This window comes from Phaseolus vulgaris, chromosome 10 (assembly GCF_000499845.2).
Source record: "Phaseolus vulgaris cultivar G19833 chromosome 10, P. vulgaris v2.0, whole genome shotgun sequence".
NCBI classification, from domain to species: Eukaryota; Viridiplantae; Streptophyta; class Magnoliopsida; order Fabales; family Fabaceae; genus Phaseolus; species Phaseolus vulgaris.
The window spans coordinates 20,845,979-20,871,357 of record NC_023750.2 but is presented as its reverse complement, the minus strand read 5'-3'; the positions used below and the strand labels follow the sequence as shown (position 1 = coordinate 20,871,357).

At 38.2% G+C, this 25,379-nt stretch overlaps 4 protein-coding genes and 1 long non-coding RNA gene across 5 annotated transcripts; 2 read left to right on the top strand and 3 right to left on the bottom strand.

The window, feature by feature from the left end:
• The first annotated feature begins 2,666 nt into the window (after positions 1–2,666).
• Positions 2,667–3,563, top strand: LOC137816554 (uncharacterized). The gene has a single exon (XM_068619742.1). The coding sequence runs from the start codon at positions 2,667–2,669 to the stop codon at positions 3,561–3,563; it is 897 nt and encodes a 298-aa protein (XP_068475843.1).
• Positions 3,564–6,731: 3,168 nt separating this feature from the next.
• On the bottom strand, positions 6,732–10,396 carry LOC137816544 (uncharacterized). The gene is made up of 3 exons (XM_068619732.1): positions 10,354–10,396; positions 8,199–8,575; positions 6,732–7,166 (listed from the first exon to the last, which is right to left on the bottom strand). The coding sequence occupies exons 1-3, from the start codon at positions 10,394–10,396 to the stop codon at positions 6,732–6,734; spliced, it is 855 nt and encodes a 284-aa protein (XP_068475833.1).
• Positions 10,397–10,705: 309 nt separating this feature from the next.
• LOC137818978 (uncharacterized) lies at positions 10,706–12,030 on the top strand. Its single transcript, XR_011082209.1, has 2 exons — positions 10,706–11,346; positions 11,463–12,030. It is a non-coding gene; the product is annotated as an uncharacterized lncRNA (long non-coding RNA).
• Positions 12,031–16,454: 4,424 nt separating this feature from the next.
• On the bottom strand, positions 16,455–19,662 carry LOC137816537 (uncharacterized). The gene is made up of 9 exons (XM_068619720.1): positions 19,650–19,662; positions 19,065–19,562; positions 18,904–18,977; positions 18,736–18,831; positions 18,429–18,623; positions 18,258–18,350; positions 18,056–18,157; positions 16,627–16,986; positions 16,455–16,529 (listed from the first exon to the last, which is right to left on the bottom strand). The coding sequence occupies exons 1-9, from the start codon at positions 19,660–19,662 to the stop codon at positions 16,455–16,457; spliced, it is 1,506 nt and encodes a 501-aa protein (XP_068475821.1).
• A 31-nt stretch (positions 19,663–19,693) lies between these two features.
• Positions 19,694–22,431, bottom strand: LOC137816528 (uncharacterized). The gene is made up of 4 exons (XM_068619708.1): positions 21,702–22,431; positions 21,054–21,276; positions 20,761–20,971; positions 19,694–20,386 (listed from the first exon to the last, which is right to left on the bottom strand). The coding sequence occupies exons 1-4, from the start codon at positions 22,429–22,431 to the stop codon at positions 19,694–19,696; spliced, it is 1,857 nt and encodes a 618-aa protein (XP_068475809.1).
• Positions 22,432–25,379: the final 2,948 nt, after the last annotated feature.

The following is a 25,379-nucleotide window of genomic DNA, read 5'->3' as shown; positions in this document are numbered from 1 at the left end:
TTTATAAAAGTTTTTTTTTCTAAACATTGTCAAAAAAGGTTCGCCTGTATTAGGATTAGAAATTAGAGATTTGAAATAAAGTTTTTGTTTATTGAAGTTTGGAATGATAGTGTATATAAAACAATTGCAGGAACTTTTGATGATGTTAATAGGCATAGAAGTTGCCATTATTATTTTTATTATTATTATTATTATTATTTTTATTATTTTGTATGAATGACCTGTTTCTATAACATTAAAATTAACCATTGAGAGTAATTCATGAACACCGAGACATGCACATTCATCAATATTTGGAATTTAATTTTTTTTTTACATTGTTAAACATTAAATAAAACATAATAAAGAGGACTGAACAAACTTTGAAAAAAAAAGAAAATGTGAGAAGAAAATTTAAGAAGAAAGTTTGAGAGGAAAAAATATCATGTCAAGTGAGTCTTGGAATCCTCTACATTTTTATTAGTGATTATATTTTAGTCATTGTACTGAACCAGAGCGTTGGGCTCAGTGCTTAAATGATCAAATATCGGCATATGTGTGAAGCAAGTCAGTTCAGTGGTCTGGTTGAGTTCATGGACCACGTAAGTGGGTCCCAGGAATACATGTGTTGAAATCCATATATATATATATATATATAAGGCCTAATCAGTGAGAAAGTGCATGTGGTGTGTATAGTACATTCAGGTCTAGCACAAGTAAATATTCCCTGAAGACGCCTACGCCCAAGAATGCTAGGGTTTAAGCTGCAGGCATGATACGTGAAGGCTAGAACGCCTACAGTAAACAAATGGCCCCATGATGCTGGTATATGAGTTGGTACCCTGAAGACCATGCTGTTAAGATTATGCACTCCAAGGAGGGAGATTCTGGGAGGTTGTTGCACTAAGATTGGGCACATTGTAACAGACTCTCCTCCTATCAAACTTACTTTCACTCGAGATAAGGTTCTCGTGAGAGAAAGGTAGTTACAAGGAGTAACCCAAGAGTAGTCTATAAAAGGGACTTGAGATCCAGGTAAAGGTACACCGTTTCTAAGACTGAAACTACTTGCTTACTTACTCATTTTTTCTTAGCCTAGTACTGACTTGATCGCCAGAGTGCAATCAACAGGTAGGCCCCCCTCTGTGTCGCATTCCAACATTCGAGGGAAAGAGCAAATTCCAACAGAGGCAGACGGAGTCACAACCTGTTCCCATAGTCAATCGGGAACCAGGTCAACCGGCAAGAACATTTGGCGCCTACCGTGGGGCCCAATAAAACTAGGTCTCATCCACAGTTGTGATTAGAGCTATCAGGTGATATGAGGAATACAAGACAAGGTACATCTGGACAGGAAGAAGGCGACAACGTCATCATGCAGCAACTCATGGAGACTATCCGCACTCTTCAGCAGACAGTGGTGGCATCCAAGGCTAATAAGGAAAGGGGTTTGGCTTTGGTACGAGTCGAGCAAGCACTCAGACAAGACCAATTTAGGTTCAAGTTGGACGCGTCGCGGACAAAAAACGAAGAGTTACGCAGGGGTAATGAGGAGTTGCGGAGAGATCTACAGCGTTTAGAGGAACGCGCAGCAGGGGAGTAAAACCCACATATCCCAGTTAGGGCTCGTCCCATGCCATTCTCTCAGGCGATCATGGATGTTGTGATATCGACAAATTTCATGACACCCAGAATCACTTTCACAGGTACCGAAGACCCGGAGACCCACATCACGACTTTCCATACTCAGATGATGATCTCCGGAGGAACAGATGCCATGCATTGCAAACTGTTCATGGGGACGTTCGCAGGCACGACATTGGATTGGTTCAACGAACTCCCAGATGAACACATAACCTCTTTCGATAAGTTCTCTACTTTGTTCAGGGAGCAGTTCATAGTCAACCAACCTCCTATCTATTTCGACTTCTTTGAGGTGAAGAAGTACCAAAGAGAGCCCTGAAGGACTTCCTGAACCGGTTTGGGGCGTTGGTGGTAAAGCTCCACACCAAGGATGAAGCTCTGATGATGCACGCCTTCAGGCGGAGAATTCTATCAGGGCCATTCAGCGATTCTTTAATAAGGTGTATGCCAAAGACGTTTAACGAGATCCGGCGCCGAGCTGTCGCCCACATTGGCGCAGAGGAGGAGGTAACGGAAAAACGTGGAAGTGTTAGACCGACAAGACCTCGGGAGAGCAGTCGAGCTCAACCTATGAGGGTACATAAAGTTACGACGGAGAAGAGACCACCAGCCAGGCATGTGCCCTATGAGCCGAAAAAGCATTAGACTAGGGCACGAGCGAAGGGAGACCTTCCCTGTCGACACAAGTTCAGAATAAACCTCAAGGAGTTGATCGTTATCCCAGACGTAGTTGACAAGCTGAAATCACCCCCAAAGAGTGACAAGAAATTGGGGCCAAGCAGGGGCACCTAGTGTGAGTTCCACAAGGCCTTTGGGGACAATGTGCATTATTGTTTAGCACTTAGGCACCAATTGGATGATTTGGGGAAGGATGGCTTCCTAAAGGAATACCTAGAGGAAGGTCACGAAGCCTCAACGATGGTAACCCCAGCAAGGGATCAGGGACACGAAGTGCCAGTCCATGGCGAGGTCAACACGATCTTTGGGCTTTCTCTGCGGGAGGATGTACCGCCTCCCAGCGAAAAAAGTATGCTAGAGAGGTGATGGCAGTAGAGGCGCCGGAACCGGACCAGTCACCTGAGCCCGACTTCTTCACTAAGGCTGATTTGCAGGATGTGGTCCCACATGATAATGACCCAGTGGTAATTTCAGTAGTGAGGGAGAAGGGTACACGGAGTCCTTATATCGACCAAGGGAGCTCGACCGATGTAATGTTTTGCTCGACCTTCAATAAATTGCAGTTGTCGCCCGACCAACTGAGACCATACGACGACTGTTTGTACGGTTTCGCTGGAGACCAGGTAGAAGTAAGGGGGCACGTGGAGCTAAGGACGACCTTCACAGACGGGACCACATCCCGAACCGTCAATATCAGGTACCTTGTCGTCAATGCTCCCTCAGCTTACAACATCCTTTTGGGCAGACCTTCCCTTGAGGGAGCGATAATTACCATCAAGTCCGACCAGAAGGCGACAAAGAAATGCTATGAGAATAGCTTGAAGACGAAGAGAGGGGTATGCTCGATCACCAGCCAGCCTCAAGAGGGAGAAGGGGTCACCCGTGCAAAGATGGCCCGGGAAAGGCGTCCTGAGCCTACAGGTGAGGTACTGGAAAGAGAGATTGGGGGAAAGAAGTTTAAGCTTGGAAAATCTTTAAGCCAAGAAATACAGGACCAAATCGCCGAGGTAATAGCATGGCATTTGGATGCCTTTGCGAGGTCTGCCTTAGACATGCCCGATATTGACCCTGATTTCCTGTGCCATTGTCTCATGATGGATCCAAAGGTCAGGCCTATCTTACAGAGGCGGAGGAAGTTCAATGAAGAAAGACGCCTGGTCATCAGGCAAAAGACCCAAAAGCTGTTAAGTGTCGGCCACAAAAGGGAAATCCAATACCCTGAGTGGTTAGCAAACGTGGTGTTGGTCAAGACGGCCAACTGAAAGTGGAGGATGTGCGTCGATTTTACGGATTTGAACAAGGCCTATCCAAAGGATTCATATCCGCTGCCCAACATCGACGCCTTTGTAGACAACGCATCAGGTTGCCGACTTCTTAGTTTTCTGGATGCCTTCTCAGGCTATAACCAAATTTGGATGCATCCCCGAGATGAATGCAATACATCATTCATGACAGAGCTCTCCAGTTATTGCTATAAGGTGATACCCTTTGGGCTCAAGCACGCTGGCGTGACCTACCAGAGGTTGATGGACAGGGTTCTCGCCCCTATGATAGGGCGAAACATGCAGGCATATGTGGATGATATGAAGGACAAACACATTGTCGATCTAGAGGAGCTATTCACCAGAATAGCCAGGTATAAATTGAAGTTAAATCGCTAAAAGTGCGTATTTAGGGTGGAAGCAAGGAAGTTCTTAGGGTTTCTCCTCACCGAGAGAGGAATAGAGGCGAACCCCGAGAAGTGTGCGACGATCATAGCTATGAGAAGCCCGACCTCGGTGAAGGAGGTACAAAAGCTAACAGGACGCATGGTCGCCTTGTCCCGGTTCGTATCAGCTGAGGAGATCGGGGACATCCCTATTTCCAATGCTTGAGGAGGAACAACCGATTTGTATGGACAGGCGAGTGTGAGGAAGCATTCCTCAAGATGAAGGAGTACTTGGCCACCCCGCCGGTTCTGTGCAAACCACTGCCAGGCACTCCTATCTGCCTATACTTTGCTATTACAGATCGAACGATTAGCTCAATCATAGTCCAGGAGCAGGATCGCGTCCAGAGGCCTATATATTTTGTTAGCAAAGTGTTGCAAGGGCCCGAGGTGTGCTATCAGGCCATTGAGAAGGCGGCCCTAGCAGTAGTATTCGCAGCATGAAGGCTCCTCTACTATTTCCAGAGTTTCACGGTGATCGTAATGACCGACCTTCCCATCCACAAGGTCTTGCAGAAACCTGATGTGGCGAGTCAGATGGTGCGCTAGGCGGTCCAGCTGTCCGAGTTTGATGTGCAGTTTGAGCCGAGAGGACCTATCAAGGGTCAAGTTTATGCTGACTTTGTGGTAGAACTCTCCTCGGCAGCGACACACTAAGACAGTGGAGATTTCCAGTGGGTCCTCTCTGTGGACGGGTCCTCTAACCAGCAAGGCAGTGGGGCTGGTATCATCTTGGAGGGACCAAACGGTTACTGATCGAGCAGGCCCTACAATTCGCTTTCAAACCTAGCAACAACCAAACTGAATCTAAGGCCTTGGTGGCAGGAATGTTGCTAGCCAATGAGATGGGTGTTCGAAGCTTGTTAGTGAAAAGTGACTCGCTACTAGTAATTGGGCAAGTTACGGGCGAGTACCAGGCCAAGGACCCCCAGATGGTCGTGTATTTAAAGTATGTCATGCTCTTGAAAGAGGCCTTCTCTGGGTTCGAGTTGGTGCATGCTCCCAGGGAACAAAATGCACTTTGTGTGGAAGAACATAGTTTTGGAATCCCAAAGCGTTTAGTGTCTGACAATGGCACGAAGTTTGCAAGTCAGCATCTAGGTAAACTATGCACAAAGCTCGGCATCAAGCAAGTCTTCGCCTTGGTAGAACACCCCAAACGAATGGGCAGGTCAAATCTGCTAACCGACTCCTACTCAGAGGCCTAAAGAGGAGACTGGAGAAAGCCAAGGGAACTTGGGCAGATGAGGTTCTAGAATTGTGTGGGCCTACCACACCACTCCCCAATCCACCACCAAGGAGACACCTTTTAGCCTGGTGTATGGGTCGGATGCCATGATCCCCGTCGAGATCCAAGAAAGTTCACCATGATTCCAGAACTTTGTGGCCAGGGAGTCTAACGAGGAAAGGAGGGTACACTTAGATCTGCTCGATGAGGTCAGAGAGGAAGCATGCATCAAGGCCAAGGCCTTAAAGAGAAGGGTGGAGTATAAGCAAAAGTCCAAGCTAAAACCTCGGCAGTTTCAGGTTGTCGACCTGGTAATGCGAAAGGCTCACCCCTATCACTTGGAGAATAAGTTGTCTCCTAAGTGGACTGGCCCATTCCGCGTGAAAGAGGTGCTCGAGAACGGAGCGTATAAACTCAAGACCTTGGAAGGTGGGATTATTCCCTGAACATGGAATGGGGCCAATCTTCAATTTTATTTTAGTTAATTATGCTATTGTATGCAATACGAACGTTTAAGCGGACAATCTTTTTCCCTTATCAGGTTTATTTAATGAGGTCGCCCAATAAAATATTATTTGAAAAATATGCTGGCAGTATATTGTGTTCAAAATAAAATCTCCCCTTGGTAAGATTCCAAGAGTGGGAGCATCAAGATCCGTAGCGATCCAAGAGAGGACCTTTCGCTTAGTAAGACTCTGAGCTCGAGTACCCCTGAATCATAGCTCGCCAACGCTTGGCTCGAGCTGGGAAAGTAAAATTTCCCCTTGGTAAGATTCCAAGAGTGGGAGCAGTAAGGTTCATAGCGAACCACAGTAAAATCTCCCCTTGGTAAGATTCCAAGAGTGGGAGTAGTAAGGTTCATAGCGAACCACAGTAAAATCTCCCCTTAGTAAGATTCCAAGAGTGGGAGTAGTAAGGTTCATAGTGAACCACAGTGAAATCCCCCTTTTAGGGAGCAGTAAAGTTTGTAGCGATTCAGGCGGGGATACCTCTTGCTCAGAGAGCTCAGATAACCCTGGTCACCGCTTGCCATCGTATTGACATGAACCATAGTGAAACCTCCCTTTAGGGAGTATGTACAGATAAATCAAAGCAATTCGTGCAAGAGGATCTATTGACCAGAGAGGCTCTGAGCTCAGGTACCCCGAAGCATAAGTTTACCATTGATTAATCATGAAGACCACGCTACTTAAGTATGGGCGATCATTGGCGTTCGATTAGTTGTTAAAGTTATGAAAGTTGTGTTCATTCAAGACATACATTGCTACTCAACTAGTCGAAGTCAGGTAAGGAAAACACACATATATATACACATCAGAATTGCAAGTTGTTCATAAGATTACAAAAGGGAGGCAATAGCGGGGGAATCCCACACGACTATTCCTCATATACCAATTGCCCATCAACGATAACTTTGCCTAATCCTATTCGGAAGAGGTCCAGCTTAGGGTGGACGCAGGTGACTTGGGCAACGACATCTTCAAAGCCTGTCACCTAGGAGTCAGCGGAATCGCTCATCATCTCTTCCTTGGTCTTCTGCAAGAGCTCATCCTTATGTGCCAACTTCTCCTTCTGCCTAGCCACCTCCTCGTTCCTTTTAGCCAGCTCTTCCTTCAGATTCTCCACCTCAGTGCGAAGATTATTGTTCTTCACATATATCCCCAAGACCTCTTGGGACTTCCCAAAAAGGAGGGCTTTGGTTTCTTGATGAACTTTTCGAAGCTCCTCCACCTCTAGTGTGAGTTTGGTGACTTGTCGTTTGAGACTTGCAACTTGGAGGGATTTTTCTTTGGCCAGTTCTTTCGCTTTCCACAGCTTGGAAAGGAGAAGACAGTTCGCAACTAGGGTTTCCCCTAGTTGCCTTGTAGTGTGCTCCATCAATGGACCCTCCTCCAGGTTTTCTAGTCTTCCTTTAACTTTGGAGGAGAGCTGTTAGAATATATGGCCTTAAACGAGATGGGGGGTGAATTGTTTAAGAGAGTTTTTTGAAATCAGGTTAGCCAATAACAAAAGCAATAAAACAGCAAAGCAACAGAAAAACAATTGGTTGTTTTTGCGAAGCAATCAGTTGTTTATACCAGTAAAACTTAAAACAAAATTTAAATGAGTTTGAGGGTAAGAGAGAGATACACCAACAATTTATACTGGTTCACTCTTAAGCCAAGAGCTACATCCCGTCCCTAGAAAACCACTGGGTAATCCACTAAGTAATCAAACCAGATTACAACACACAAACCACCAAAGTAGTGACCTTGAACCCTTCAAGAAACACACTCCCTTTGGAAAAACACACACCAAGAGTATTGATCTTGACCACCTCAAGAGCACACAACACTCCTTGGCAACACAACACCAGAAATACAGTAGATTGAGAAGGGATTACACTTGTTTACAGAACAATCTGAAATCAATACAATTGCAATCCTATTCCACTCTCTTAGAAAACCCAAAGCTTTATGTGAATGTTCAAATCTTGAAATCAACTTTTTCACAACTGAAAAACTCAAATATGTTTTTCTTGTTTGTTTAAAAACAGAAACAAACCATTTATACTTTCCAAAGATTGGTCAAAGCAATTAATGAAGGAGCGTATTCAGTTGGAAATCATTTAAAGCACATTCAACCACCAAAACATAATTTTGTTAGGATTTTCAAAGAAACAATCGGTTGAAACCACGAAACAACCGATTGTTTGGTTTGGCAGTTAAGTCAACCAAACTTAAACAATTTTCAACCTTTTCAAAAACTCCTAAGAGTAAAACAATTGATTGATTCGACAAAACAACAAGTTGCTTTTCACTTAGTTGTGAAAATGCTTTATTTCAAAAAGGATTTAAACACACATTAGCTTTAGATTCAACAAAGGAGTGGATTACAAATTAAACTACCCAGATCCCACCCAAACACAACAGCAACACCAGCCTTTCATCAAACACATAGGATTTGGATTCTTCAAAGCACTTGATCACTCTTGATCAACAAGAGCAACACTCTTTGAAGGAAGGAAGTTGGGTCTGAGGAGGGGTCCCATTGATCCTCTTCTGAGGAACTTTCTCCTCTGCCCTCCTGCACCGCAATGTCACGAGGAGGGGAAGGGCTGGGTGGAAAGTCCCGGTATGAGGGAGCTCGGTCGTCCGAGACAGAATGGACTGAAATTGCAGCAACATCCGTTCGCTTCCTCTTGAAGACGAGTCCATAACAGGTTTCTTCGTCCTCAGAAGGGGCGACTTCAGCTTCTGCCTTCAGGTTTTGGTCCTTAGCAGAAGGGGCTTGGGCATTCTTCTTTTGTTTAGCCAGAGCAACTAAGTTCTTTCTTTTTTGAGCGTCCAACATGTTTCCTACATGAGAACAAAAATAAAGAAGAATTAGAAAAAGCACACATACAAGACATCACTAGCAAGAGTAAAGGGAAGGGAGATACCAATGTATGCCTTAAGACTTGTAGGGCAGTACTCGTTCACACCTTCATCAAACACTTTACTTCTATTCTGTTGCACTACCTCTAGTTTTCTTTTCTGTTTTGCGTTGTTCTTGCTTATTTATTCATTTTAATTGGTGAATTTTGTGTTTCTTTGGTTGTTCCATCGTTTAATCTCACTTCTAAACAATTTAAATGGTTAATTTTTCTTTGGAACTTTCATCAAACACTTTCTCTTGTCCACGGTGACTGTTATTCACAGTTGCTATCACTTCTTGTTGTTTTCGTCTTTCTGCTTGTGTGTTCTTTATTGTTTGGTTTGTTAAATCTTATTTTGTCTTATCTTAGGTGTTTTTTAGGTTTTCCAAACCTTGCATTTCACTTGTCAGGTTTCATTTTTCTTAATCATGTCATCGTTCATTCTATGTTGTTGTTATATGTTCCATGTGTATTTTTTTCCAAAATTTCATAGTAGCTCTCGAATTTGTGCAATTTATCTTGATAATAGTTTGCATCCAAATTTTCTGAAATTTCTTGTGAAACACCACTTATATGTTACCATATCTCAATAAAAAAAAAGGCGTGTCCTAGTTTCCTCTACAAAAAAAGTTATAAATTGCAAAAGACAAAACGTTTTGTTGTGAGTCTTTTGTTCAGTACCAGTTTGACTCTCGGTGTTGAATTTGTTGCACTTAAATCCCTTGGTGTTTTGACTTGAAAATATTATCATATCTGATCTGATATGTTTCCTTGAACTGGCTAAATTTTCAGCTTCAAATTCGTTATAGAAAAATTACCATAAATAGTACAAATCCACCTGTTAGTTCTAAATCTAGTTTATCTTGTGTTTCCACTCTGGTTGTGTTGATTGATTTATTTCTCACTGTGTGCCTATCTGTTTGCCTTCAAATTTGTGGCATGTTGACCATCACTGAGTTCCTCATAGACCATAATATTTTCAGCTTCCACTTTGTTGTTTCCAAATTACCATAATTCTTACAAGTTGGTGATTAGTGTTACCTCTATTTTTTTTTTCCTATTTCACTCATTGTTGTTGATGATGTTCGCATTTTGTATCTTTTATTTCTCTGTGCTTACTGCGTTTTTGGCATCAAATTTGTGGCATTTTCTTCATCTTTGAGTGTATTTTTTCTCATACAAATTTCAGAATTAACGGTGTTGCAAATCAATTTGTATAAATTGGAACAAACATTGCCTGTTTTCTAGATTTTGGTTTTTGAAATCTGTTTTAGAGTTTTTCTTAGGTTTTCTTAGGTTCCTTTTGCTTGTGCTTCCTTTTCTTGAGTGCTTTAATTTGTTGATTGTCTTTGTTGGACTCTCCTCTGTTTTTTCTCTGTTATTCCCATTGGTTTAGCTATTTTGTTGCCTTTGAGCTTTTCTTGCTTTATTTCTTGGTTTCCTTTCTTGTGTTGGTTTTTGGTGGTGTTTGAAGGGTACCTTAAGAAGTGAAGTGTTGCCATCCTCCAGTGGTTTTACATCGTTCTTTAGACTTTTTATCAAGCGAAGATAACGAGGTACCAAGAGATAATTCAGTTTACTTCATTTCGCAAGTTTCAAATCATATACACATTATTTGCTGTTTCACATCTTTGTCCATTTTTGTATAACGGAATTTTCATTATTTGTTGTTTTTCTTTGCAGTCTTCAGCAATTTGTCTTTTTTTTTTGCATTTGTACTTGCTCTTATCTTTTCAACATCAGATACAGTTCTTATACGCATTATTGACAATTTTCTTGTCCAAAGTATGTAGCATGCTGATGCATTTCTGGTTCTTTACCTTCTTTCACTCTTCTTTTCTTTTCTTATCTTGGTAGGTCTCTATGGTACAGTAGGGGTTGTTTTGTTCATTTAGTCTCATCCTTTCTTTGGGTGGTAGGGCCATTTGCATACATAATTTTTTTCCTTCCTTTTGATTTACAGTTTGGTCTTTTTAAAAACTATTGTCTCTTTGTCAAGAGGTACGTTTTACTTACGCTATTTTTAGTTCTAAGGTTACTTTTTCTTGCGAACTCCTTTGGTAAATTTTCTTTGGTTGCTTGCTTCTCCTTTTTATTCTTTTTCTGTTGATCTAACTTTTCTTTTGAGTTTTGTTTGTTTCTGTTTCATCATGAGTGATCCATCTCATCCTTCTCGTGTGCATGGCCATGGACAGTCATCTTCTCCTATTGATATCACGACAACTCTTCAAAATCATGATTTACAATTACAGGAAATTAAAATTCTGCTTCATCAGCTTGTTCTTGCACGTGATCAGAAATCATATCGATCTCGCAGCCACCACAAGGGTTCCTCTCTTCACAAGGCCAGTGTTCATCAACCTAGCCCTCCATCTAGTCCTGACGCATATAGCAATCATCACAATCAAGACTTTTACCAACAACCTCCTAAACTTACTGCACATTATCACCATTCTACATTTCGGGAGCCCAAAATTTCTTTACCTTCTTTTTATGGCACGGCTAGAATAAATTATTACTTCAACTGGAGATGAAAGTTGAACAAATTTTTTATTGCCATCATGTGGACCATGAACGTCGGGTAGTCTTAGCTACTCTTAGCTTTCAAGATGGTGCTATGCATTGGTGGAGTAATTATTCCCGTGATCTTCTTATCCTTCATCATCCCCCCATCAAGTATTGGAATGAACTCCATTCTGCTTTGAGAAAACGGTATCTTTCTTCTTTCTATGATCGTGAAATTATCAATCAGGTACATCGGTTGGATCAGAAGGAGTTATCTGTTGATCAGTATCGCTAGATGATGGAGTTGTTTATTTTACGTGCAGGTATTCGGGAAGAACCGCGTTTAACAATTGCTCGTTTTCTTAGTGGCTTAAATTTTGATATCAGAGATCGTGTTGAACTGCTACCATATCATGATCTTGTGTAAATTTGTATTCGGGTGGAAGATTAACTTCAGCGCAAGAGTTCTTTTCGAAAGAATTCCTCTTCATTTTCTAAATCTTTTCCTAAAGATGTTGTTGGTTCATCTAGACGTTTTTCCAAGGATGGTGATGTCATTAAGCATCTTGACAAATCTATTTTATCGTCATCTTCCAAGGATGTTAAGTCTAAAAATATTCAATGTTTTACCTGTCTTGAGAAGGGACATTATTCTTTCGACTGCCCACAAAAGTGAACTGTGCTTGTTCATCAACCAGATACTAAACCCCAGACACATTCTCCAGTTTTTTTTTTTATTATGAAGATAATCCCACTTTAGATGAAGAATCTCATCCTTATACGGGTGAGCTTTGCATTGTACAACATCTTCTCCATACTCATCCTATTGATCTTAGTAATTCTCAACGTGTTGTCTAGTTCTTGGCAATATATGTTCTGTAATTGCTTAGAGTGGTTCATGTTGTAATTGTTGTAGTACACGACTAGTTCATAAGCTCTCTTTAACCACTCCCATATCGTCCAGATTGGATTAATCATCATAATGGAATCATCATCAATACTCGGGTGATGGTTCCTATTCAAATTGGTAACTATACCAATCAGATTTTGTGTGATGTTATTTCTATGGACATTGGTCACGTTATTCTTGGACGTCCTTGTCAATTTGATAACAATACTATTCATGATGGATTTTCAAATAAGATCACTTTTTCCCAAAATAATCACAAATATACTTTGTTTCCTCTTTCTCCTGCTGAGGTACGTGCATATACTATTATCCTTAAAAAGAAAATTGAACAAGAAAATATGTTTCAATAGGTACCATCTTCGTCTTCTTCTTCTTTTTCTTTACCGTCTAAACCTTTATATTTACTTCGTTCATCTGACTTTTCAGGTACTTCGTTCATCTTATCATTGTCGCCCTTTTTCCTTTCTTCATTTTCTTGTTTGTATCTTTTATATGTCCATTTTCTTATTTTGGTGTTGTAGTCTTATTCTTTGTGGGTTTTTAGGAGGATTCATGAGCCTGGAAGAATCTAGCACAATTTGTTTTCCGTTCTGGTGGCCTTGCTCAGTAGGATCTGAGGACAAATCCTTTTGAAGGGAGGGAGTCTGATGGAGTACCATCCAAAGCCACCATATACAATAAAATAAAGTAGAAGACTTTTGTAATAGAAAAGTATGAACTATGATTCATATCACTTAGCATCTAAACTTAACGTCTTTAATGCCCAATTTGCCTTGTATTTTAATTCCATTGGAAGATGGCATGCTTTCCCATAGATCAACTGAAATGGAGAAAGAGAAGTATGAGTTTTATATACAGTCCGATAGGCCCACAAAGCTTCATCAAGCTTGATTGACCAATCTTTTCTGGATGAGGCCACTGTTTTTTCTAATATTATTTTTTATTTCTCTGTTAGAAACTTCTGTTTGCCCATTTTTTTGTGGAAGATAGGCTAAAGCCACCTTATGACTAACCCCATAATGTTCTAAAACCTTCTTCAACCGGGTATTACAAAAATGTGAACCATCATCACTTATCAATACTCTAGGAGTACCAAACCTGTAGAAAATATTCCTTTTAAGAAATTTAATGACTGTCTTGGAATCTGCATTTTGCACTAGAATTGCTTCAACCCATCTACAGACATACTAAACTACCAATAATATATATTAATTTGAAAAGGAAGATGGCAAAGGTCCTATAAAATCAATGCCCCAACAGTCAAAAACTTCAATTTCTTGAATGTTTTGTAATGTCATCACATGTATTCTAGAAATGCTTCCTGTTCTTTGGCAACTGTCACATCTTTGTACTAAAGCATGTGTATCTTTAAACAATGAAGGCGAGAAAAAACCTGATTGAAGAACATTTGTCGCTATCACTAGTGCTAAAAAGCCCATTTACGACATTAAATTCACAACGATTTTACCGTCAACGCTGTCCAGCAAAACGCGGTGACATTTTTGAAATTAAAGCGAGTGTAAACAACGGTTGTGGATGAAACCACCGTTTTATACCAAAGCTTCTTGGTGTAAAACGGCAGTTATGGATGGAATTGCCATTTTATTACCATTGTAAGAGCAGACATTAAAACAGATTGAGAGCAAGTAATAATATTTAAATTATTCTTTATAATTCTTTAACATATATGTATCTTATTACTAATTAATGTCAATCTTATTTTGTAATGCAGTTCTTTATGGACGAGAACCCACTGCCTTTGCCAGCTATAGAATATGTGAGACATGCTTGGGCCACATATTATAACTCTAGGATAGCTAATCAATAGTATAAGAATTAGATAGATAGATACGAATATGTTATTAGTGTTTGTAATATATTTTTATCAATATATATAATTTGATTCTCTGCATTTATGTATCTGGCTGACTGAGTTTTAATTGAACAAATTAATTTAGATGGGAAAACGCATTAAACAGAATGAACTAAAAAAAATCCCATAATAAACAACGATTATGACTATAACCACCGTTTTATACCTCTCAAGGAGGGTATAAAACGGAGATTATGGTAATAAGCGTCGTTTTAGGGCACCATCTTTGCTGAGACTAGGGAGGATATAAAATGGTGGTTATTACCATAACCACTGTTTTATACCTTTTTCTCGTATTGTATATGCAAGTGATGGGAAGGTGTAAAACGACGGTTATGGTAATAACCACCGTTTATATGTGACATTAACATGACGGTGAAATAGCCGTCACCTATGCCTGAAGAGAATAAATTACGTGCTGAAACACAACAGTCCAAGAAGCGTCGTGTTAATGCTAAAATAACTGTCATTTTTCACCTTTTCTGCACTAGTGTTGGGTTAGTGCTGGTGCGTTCTAGCTTTCCCTTTGTATATTATCCTTTTTCCATTTCATCTCCATTCTTCCTGTTCTCATTGGTTAACCTTTGGGTTGATTGATGGGCAAGCTCCACTTCTAGTCTGCCTCTTCTTGGTGCACTGGAACAACGCTCTGTTGAGATAGAGGAGGCTCTGCCTGTTGATCACACTCCGACGATCAAGTCAATGAGAGCATACAAAGTAATAATTAGTTTCAGTCTCTTGTACTCAGAAACAGCATACCTTTACCGGGGGTCTCAAGCCCCTTTTATAGTTATTCCTCTAACAACTTTCACTCACGAGAATATAATCTCTACTGAAAGCATAAAATAATAATAGAAAACCACCTGCTCACATGCACCTTTCATATTTGGGTGCTAACTAATAAAATTGCAGGCTTAAACACAAGAGGGGGTGAATTGTTTTTAACGTTTTTCGCAAACTTTGAAGGTATGGAGAAAGCCAATGAAGAATCAAAGCCAAAGGAATGAAAATGCTCAAGTTAGAAAACTGTTTTAGTTGATTTCCAGAAAATCAACCGTTTTTTTTTTGCGATTCAACCGGTTGTTTTTATCAGCAGTTTATAAAAACAACTCAAAACAGATATAATTGAAATTAGGGAAAGAGAGAATTACACAAACAGATTTATACTGGTCCACTCTTACACCAAGAGCTACATCCAGTCCCCAGAAACCACTGGTATTCCACTATGTAATCAACCACAGATTACAATCACACACACACACACACCAAAGAACTGATCTTGAACCCCTCAAGAACACACATTTCCTTGGGCACTACAACACACCACAAATCAAAACACCCCCTGACTCTGTGAAACACAATTCTTTACAGAAATATAGATCAAGAGAGAATAAGGAAAGATCACACCTGATACAGATTGAATCACAAAATATTACACAACAGTCTTATTCCACTCTTAGCAAGTTCAAACAAAACCTGATGTAAATCTTGGAGAAAACTGTTTTCAAAATATTAATCTCTGATTCTTGCTACCAGGAGCGTTAAACAACCCATTTAAACTCCAAAAGGCAGTTAAAAGCATTTAATGAAGGGGCCAAAAAAGTTTTGAATCAATTAAAACATATTTACTAAACTTAATAGATTCTGTTAAGAGTTTTCAAAAAACAATCGATTGAATTGGCATGACAGCAAAGTCAACCAATTTAAGCTTTGTCAAACTTGTTTCAAAAACACTAAGTGTCAAATAACCAAATGAAACGATAAAACAACTTGTTGTTTTTCAACTTCTTTGTAAAACACTCACTACAAAAAAACGTGTATAATGCGGCGGTTATTTTCGTAAAAACTGGCGTTTTTAACCGCCGCATTATACGTCTGTGGCGGTATTGCGTACCGCCAGAATTCTTGCCGCCACAAAGTTTAATGTGGCGGTCAAATGAGAACCGTTGTAGCAGACGCCATAGTATGCATTGTATAATGTGGCGGTTTTAAGCGTGCAATTGGCGTCAGTTATAAATGTCATAATTTTAAAACTGGGTAAACCAATTCTTACGTAAATAGTGGCAGTTTTAACCGCCACTTAATACAGTATAGTATGACATTTATAATACACTTTATAACTGTCATAATTCGAATATTAAATATTTAATTTTATTTTTAATATTTATAATAATTTATTTAATTCTATTTTATAATTTGATTTCATAATATTATTTAATTTGATATTATAATTAAACTTTAATTTTGTTTTTAATATTTATAATAATTTATTTAATTCTATTTTATAATTTGATTTTATAATATTAATTAATTTGATATTATGTTTCATAATATATATATAATTAAGTTATAACATAAACTAATTTCATAATATAATTAAAATTGAGAAATATAATAATCAAAAGATGAGTTCATTCATTCATTGAAATAACAAAGTTGATAATGTCAAACTAATCCAAACAACAAGTAAATTAAATTGTCAATATGTAAATTGTTTCATTTTCTAAACATATTACAAGTAAATTCTCAATCCTAATTTGTCTTACTCCCTCCACTTGATCTTATATTCTGGTTTGGTGATTGAGCACCACTAGCAACATCCGGTGCCTGGAATAAGTTAAAATATGTTTAAAATTAATTGACAATTTTTAAAAAATAAATGAAAACAATATTATAATAAAATTTTAAGTATAGTAATTCATACCTCATTAATAGATGTTTGTACCAAATTTGTTGCCATTGCAGCAAAATGTTCCAACACGTCTGGTCTAGAAGCAATGTAGGCTAGCATAGTATGCATTTGGCTCCTTACAACTGCAAGTTCAGTTGCCATCTTTTCTACCTTTTCTTCAACATTTGTTGAAGACCCACCACTAGAGGAACCATTATTCATATTGCTTACCCTTGTTGTGGATTTCCTGAAAGCAAGGGTAGGACAAGCTCCATATGAAAGTCCTCTGACCCTCCCTGGATGCTCCTTTCCAAAAATGACACCAACAGGATCATTTGGAGATATATGTGATGCAGTTTCTGGATTTTCCAGCATTAACTCATCAATTTTATCCTACATAAAAATGGAAGCAACCAACTTTAATGTTCGTCTTCCCAAAACAGTCCAAAACAATCCAAGACAGTATCCAAAATAGCCCAAAACAATCCAAAACAGTCCAAAACAATATATACCCATGGTAGAGACAATATGTTCCCAAAACAGTCTAAAACAGTCCAAGACAATATCCAAAATAGCCCAAAACAATATATACCCATGGTAGAGACAATATGTTCACAAAACAGTGTCCAAAACAGTCCAAGGAAGTATCCAAAATAGCCCAAAACAATCCAAAATAGTCCAAAACAATATATACCCATGATAGAGACAATATGTTCCCAAAACAATCCAAAACAGTTCAAGACAGTATCCAAAATAGCCCAAAACAATTCAAAACAGTCCAAAACAATATATACTCATGGTAGAGACAAAGTGTTCCCAAAACAATCGAAAACAATTCAAGACAGTATCCAAAATAGCCCAAAACAGTCCAAAACAATATATATCCATGATAGAGACAATATGTTCCCAAAACAATCCAAAACAGTTCAAGACAGTATCCAAAATAGCCCAAAACAATTCAAAACAGTCCAAAACAATATATACCCATGGTAGAGACAAAGTGTTCCCAAAACAATATATACCCATGGTAGAGACAAAGTGTTCCCAAAACAATCGAAAACAATTGAAGACAGTATCCAAAATAGCCCAAAACAGTCCAAAATAGTATATACTCATGGCAGACACAATATGTTCCCAAAACAATGTCCAAAACAGTTCAAGACAGTATCCAAAATAGCCCAAAACAATCCAAAACAGTCCAAAACAATCCAAAACAGTCCAAAACAATATATACCCATGGTAGAGACAATATGTTCCTAAAACAGTCCAAGACAGTGTCCAAAATAACCCAAAACAGTCTAAGACAGTATCTAAAATAGTCCAAAATAGTCCAAAACAATATCCAAATCAGTATCCAAATCCAAAATAGTATGTCTCAAAAACAGTATATACAAAAAACAATTACTCTGTTCAACATAAAGAAGAAAATGAGAGGTTCAAAACTGATATAATTAGAAGTTACCCCAATCTCCATAGCTTCATCATTAACATACGTGCCATTCTTCCTCTTGTGTGTGATCTTCCACATCTCAGCTCGGCCAATGTTCCTACCAGTCTCAATTTTCTATACATTCCAAAAAGGATAATATAATTACAAAAATACATAATATATTATAAATCAAAATATATGCCAAATTGACAAAGCTACATATAAGTAAATATACCAGATTTTCCCTCCTTCTTGACAATGCCATAGCTCCACCAGTGTGAGGAATAGTTTGTTTCTTTCTTATCTCTCTATTACTGTTACACAGCTTCTACACAATAAAATGAAATCAGTTTTTGCAAATTTAAAATCAAGTTGAGTGAGAAATATATGAAATGAAAGTATGTACCACTATGGAAGGCTTGAGACGATAATCCACAAATATAGCCCACTGCTCCATGTTAAGACCATCTGGAACATTCTTTATCAAGTCATTTCTGCTTAACACTGGGTCATAGAATTCATTCCAGAGCTTGCATCTATACTCCCTCCACAATTTGCCAATTTTGAACATAACATCTCTCTTAGCGAGATCTTCATTTACCTTGAAACAAAAACGACTCTTCAAATAATACAATAGTTAGTCCACATATATATTCAAAAACTGAAATAAGAATGTACATATTTAATGTTTTATTGAATGTAGGGTCAATTACCTTCAGTGCACTCTCCCATATAGTATCCTTGTAAGTATCAGGCACAGATGACCAACTTTCAAAACTTATAGGCAACAATATATGATTTGCTGCTAGCTGTCCACAAACTCCAGCAAGCAAACCACATGCTTCTCAAATGGGTTGAAAGTTGTCATCATAGTTGACAACCACACGTATTCCAGTGGGCAAATTATGAGCATCCCTAACCTTGAGCTTCATTTTCTGAGTAACTCCATGCTCATCTATAAAGTATAATACATTAAGGTATCTGCAATGAAAGTAATTAAATGAAAAAGAAAAACACAGCAACAAAATTAACATATCTTTACCTATAGTATCAACAAACCAATAGTGGTTTGAATGTCTGCCTTTTTTTGGTGCCACCCTTTCTGCTTCAGATTCTAATGTATGCGATTGTGCAGATTGAGGGGTATGTGGTTCTGTAGACTCGGATGTATGTGGCAGTGTAGACTCAGATGTATGTGGTAGTGCAGACTTATATGTGTGTGGTTGTGCAGACTCAGATGTGCCTTCAGGTTGTGCAGATTGTGAGATTGGTGGTTGAGTAGACTCAGTTTGTGGTAGTGCTGCTGATTCAAAAGTAGGTTGTAAATCTCGTGGTTGTGCAGATTTTGAGATTTGTGGTGGTGTATGTCCAGATGCTTGTGGTAATGGAGATCCAATATGTGGTTGACCAGATTTAGTTATTTGTTGACGTGTAGTTTGAGGCGTGTCATTAGGTTGAACATAGTTCCTCACAGATGTGTCTGAACTATGTCCACCAATTGCCTTAAGCAAGTTCTTAATCCTCTTAGGCTTAGGCATATCTGCACATAAAAAGGAAAGAATAAAATACAAAAACAAGATATAACAATGCATATCAAAGTACATAATCAAATAGATGTGCAACTAACAATAACCATACATGTGCAGTTTTATTAACAGACCAAGCTTATTATTACTCTGACATTGAGTCATTTTCATGAAGTTCGTGATCATTGTTGTCCTCGTTTAATAATTCATCATCTTCATCATCCCTAAACAATGGCAAATGTTCAGACTCGCTGAAAAAATGGTTTAAATCTTGTTGTGGACATGGTTCCAGTTCACAAACTTCATTATCTCCTTCTCCCATATCATACAAGTCCCGTGGTTTCAAGTGGACGACAATTTTCCAATCCTTGTTAACTTCATCATTAACATAATATACCATTTCATCTTGTGAAGCTTCAATATATGGATCATGCTCCTCACGATCTCCCATGTGAATTAATCTTGAAAAATTAATAGAATTAAAACCCCACGGATCCTTTCTAAGCCCCCTATCTCTTGTGGTGTCAGCCCATTTACATTTGAACAATGTCACTTTAAAACGACCATAGTAATTAAGCTCAATTATATCTTCTAATTTTCCATAGTATGCCAAATCCGCTTCCCTAATGTTTTGATCAGCCATACTTGCAACACATGATGTTGATGAAGTTAAGTAAACTCCACTGTTTTGGGTTTTTAACCCATGTTCTCGACTTTCGGTCCTAAACTTGAATCCATTTACATTGAAGGCAGAAAATCTTCTAGCATGTGGAGTCGGACCTTGAGATAGATACTTAAGATCATTTGACACTGTACTTGAAATGTTTGGGTTATTAATCTACAAAAATAAGGATTGAATGTGTGAACATATGTTACAAACTTTAATAAAACAATTATAAAAACAGTTTCTACGTACCCTTTGAGGAAACTAATTCATGAAATCCTTATTAACAATCCTTTCTATCTCTATATTTGAAATTCTTCTCCCTCTAGACCTCCTTCGCAAATGACTTTTAAATTCCCTAAGAAAATAATCATAACCAATGTGTTACTAATGATTCCATTAAGGACACATTTTGAATATAATTAAATTTATAGTTGTGTTAACACTCACTGAATGAAAGGGGTAACTTCAGGACAATTAAATAACACATATCGATGTGCTTGAGTTCTTTGCATGGTTGACAACTCAAAAGTTGAAGAGGCACTTACTACTATACCTATTGGTGGGAAAATGGTACTCAATTGTGGCATATTTGTATTACAAGAATCATCCACACGTGAAGGCCTGTTACTTCTTGTCTCAACCCCTTCCATATATTCAGAGATAAAGGTCAGAACCTCTTCAGCTAGGTATCCTTCGGCAATGGAACCTTCAGGTTGTGCCTTGTTTCGAACATATGATTTTAAATGTCCCAAATACCTATAAAATAATTTTTCAATTAGGATAATCAAATATGAAGCTTAAAAAAACTTCAAAATCTATGTGTGCCAAAAACATTTACCTTTCTATGGGATACATCCAACGATAATTAACTGGGCCTCCAAGTTTGGCCTCACCAACTAAGTGACAAGTTAAGTGCACCATAACTGTAAAAAAGGTAGGAGGGAACAACATTTCCATGTGGCAAAGAGTTTTAATGATGCGGGACTGAAGTTTATCAAGTTCGGTTTGACTTAAACTTTTGCCACATAATTGTCGAAAAAATGAACATAGTTCTACTATCACTGCAGTCACATTGTTTGGTAAAACATTACGTATGGCAATGGGTAGTAAATGTTCCATAAGAATATGACAATCATGACTCTTGAGGCCAAAAATCTTTCCAGCTTTCAAATCAATACACCTTGAAATATTACTTGAGTATCCATCTGGCATTTTCACATCTTTCAGTGTTTGTAAAAACGTTTTTTTCTTTGGTTTTGACAATGAAAACACACTTGGCCGAAATCTTCCTCTTTCATCTGGCCAAAGTTCCTTCCTTATACCCATTTCTTTAAGTACCTTTCGGGCTTTTAAATTATCTTTTGATTTCTTAGGATCATTGAGTAATGTATACAAAACATTGTCACAAACATTTTTTTCAATATGCATGACATATAGACAATGGTGTAACAAGTTCGTCTCCCAATAAGGAAGATCAAAAATATACTTCTCTTTTTCCATTGTTCTGCTCCAACAACTTCAAGAACATTCTTTTCCCGACCCCTTTTACTTGTATCCGTAGGTTCTAATGGTTTTCCAAATGTAACATTGATACCCTCAACTTGTTTAAATATGTCTGACCCTGACAAATGTTCTGGTGCTTCCCTTAGTTCAGTTCTTCCGTCAAAAAGAGAACGACTCAATCTGAATCTATGTTCTTTATGTAAAAGTCGACGGTGTCCCATAAAGCTGTATTTGCCCCTATACAACAAAGAAGACTCAATGTCAAAGTTACAAGTTGGGCAAGCAAGACCAGTGTGCGTGTTCCATCCAGATAAATTGCCTAGGCCAGGGAAGTCACTAATTGTCCACAACAAAGCCGCTCGCAATGTAAACATTTCTTTTTTCGAATAATCAAAAGTTTGCACTCCATCGAACCAGAGCTCCTTTAGTTCTTTTATGAGTGGTTGTAAGTATACATCAATGTCGTTTCCTGTCATTTGTTTTCCAGGAATTATCATGGATAGGATAAAAAAGGTTTGCTTCATACACTCCCAAGGAGGACGATTGTATGGGATGAGGACTACTGGCCATATACTATAGCTTGTACTCATGGTTCCGAAAGGGTTGAAGCCATCACTAGCTAAGCCCAGTCGTACATTTTGAGGATCATTTGCAAATTCTGGATGTAATACATCAAATGCTTTCCAAGCCTCGGAATCTCTAGGATGCCTCATCAACCCATCCTGGTTATCCTCTTATGCATGCCATGTCATAGATTCAGTTGTCTTAGAACTCATAAACAATCATTGCAATCTTGACTTCAATGGAAAGTAACGCAAGATCTTTGCATATTGTTTCTTATCTTTATCTTTCCACTTAGACGTTTTGCACCGTTTACATTCTTCTAAGCTTTCATTCTCTTCACCCCAATATAGCATGCAATCTTTTGGACAAGCTGGTATTTTGACATAATTAAGACCAAGTTTGTTAATCACATTCTTGGCCTCATAAAATGAGTTAGGAAACTTAGCATGTTCAAATGCGTCCTTTAGCAAGTTTAGAATCATGGTCATTGCTTTATCACTCATTATACACATGCATTTTATATGATACAACTTCAACATGAATGATAACTTTGAATACTTGGTACAACCTTCATATAGTGGTTCATTATTGTCCTTCAACAACGCATCAAAGTTTGTATTTCCTTCACCATGCAACATATCATCTTGTACACCATCATCTTGAGTACCCTCATCAATGTGATCATCGTGGTGCCCCACAAACCCAAATGCATCGTTCAACATGACTTCCATTGGATTATGAGATTCTATGACATCTTCAATGACATGCGCACTTGGAACAACCACAGACTCATTTCCACTTAGTCCTTCACCGTGCATATACCAAGTTTGGTAGTTTTGAGCAAAAGTGCTACATGTTAAGTGTTCTTGAACTACATCCCTTGTTTGCCACTTATTGAAACCACACTTTGAACACGGACACTTTATGACAAGACCATTAGCATGTCCAAATGCAAATTCCAAAAATTCATTCAAACCATTTGCATATTCAATGGTGTTTCGTGGTTTAGAAATCCAACTCTTATCAATTGGCATGACTACAAAACAAAACACCATAACAAAAAATTACTTACATAAATGTGTTAACTACATAAAATAGTTAATCAGAACCTACATTTACCAAACTAGCTTTTGGTAAATTTTATGGGTCACACAAACAAAATTTTAATTATACAACCAATCTATACGCTTCAAAACAGATTTGGATGGTTGAATATAAAGTTAGATCCAAACCAATTTGCAAGTTGGTTTGGATCAATTGTTGTCTCTATTAATTTCTTAATCATTCTATAAATAACCATTATCAAATAACCATTATAAATAACCATTATCATTCTATAAGCTAACACAATGCAATCAAAATTTAAGTACGTGCAGGTCATCTTCAAATTAATGAAACTAAGTCTGTAAAGGCTAATATATAATAAAAGTTGAAGTAAGACATGAACCCTTGCTTTTTGTAGTTAACCATTCATATAAAGGCCATTTTTAACAGTCAAAATTTAACAACCAGTTATTCAAGGTTTCACAAGATCTAAGGTTAGCCACATACAAATGTGGTTACACAAGCTCAAAAACAATAAAACTACAATAAGAGTATCTTGCAAATGGCTAAAACCGACTCATGCTTAAGTAGAATAAAAATAAATGGCTAAACCTGTAATAAATTCCTGGGGTTGAACCTGAATTTGCAATATTATCCTGGAACAGTATGGTGTAAGAAATAAAATAGACCTGCAAGAAAACAAAAAAAAAACACGTTACACATTGGAAAATACATAAAAATAACCTTTAAGATCTAATTTTTAAACAATGCAGACATACAAGAACAAGTTGAGATAATTCATTTTATAGAGTTCAATGGTGTCAATTGATCCAAATAAAATACTTTTTCTAATGTAAATGTTTTTTTGTTCAATGTTGTTTATTCATCTTATCTAATGACCAAATTTGAAGCTCCAATCCCAATTACGCTGCAGCATCGTGGAAAGCAAGCCACTTAGTTAGGACCATGCATGGCTTCTCATTTGTCCTATTTTCCCACTTTCTTAGCTTTTCATCGTGGAAAGCAAGCCACTTAGTTAGGACCATGCATGGCTTCTCATTTGTCCTATTTTCTCACTTTCTTAGCTTTTCTTCACCCAAATTCTATCTTAAAGGATCCAATCAATAATCCATAACTCAGATTCATGTTCCCTTCATGTTCCTATACTGCTTTGGGACCAAACCCAACACAAAAAAACCAATGGATCACTGTCACTGTTTAAGCAAATTCTCGTGAAGCAACTTATCACATGCACAGAAAAAAGTCATTGCTTCCACGTTGTTTACATCTAATTTATTCATAAATTTATTTGATGGAGCATTTGATGGGCATATACTTTTATCAAATCATAAAACTGATTGATTCTTCCACAGGAATATTACGGGCCTCTTCCTTTTACCCCGATCATTACCAACCCAAAATCCTACACATATGGTCTAAAGAAACTATTGTTTAAGGTCCCCTCAATACCACAATTCAGCACTCATTATGTCACTTGTGCAATAAAACCAAGTATAATAAAAATGATTGTGGCAGCGTCTAAGAATTTGAATCCAAAGTTAAACCTCCCTTCCACACGCTAGTTTACTGATATGTAGTGACTTGACATTCTTCATCTTCCATGACCCAGCATGAACCAACAACGGTTGTTGACATCCAATATACCTTACATAGCCACTTGCAGGGTTCATTAACAGTGTTCCATTCCTTATTTCATCTGCATACCCAACACAAACGCCCTACACCCTTGCTAGCATTCTTTCAACCATACTTCCATTCTGTTTCCATTCTTCTATATTCTACATTCAGGCAACAGACCACAATTTGATTTGTGTACTTCTACATTCCAACGTATACACACCAACAAATTGAATGATTAAAACAGAATTTCTGCAGCCAAATTCAAGATTCTTTCTCCATGTAGCTCCCAAGGTGATCGTGCATACCACTTGCTCTGCTCCACACACAAAACCTCATAATTAAAGCTTCTTGCAAATGCTGCTACCGCCACTCTACCTTGACCTGCACAAACCACACCAGCATTCTTTGTCTA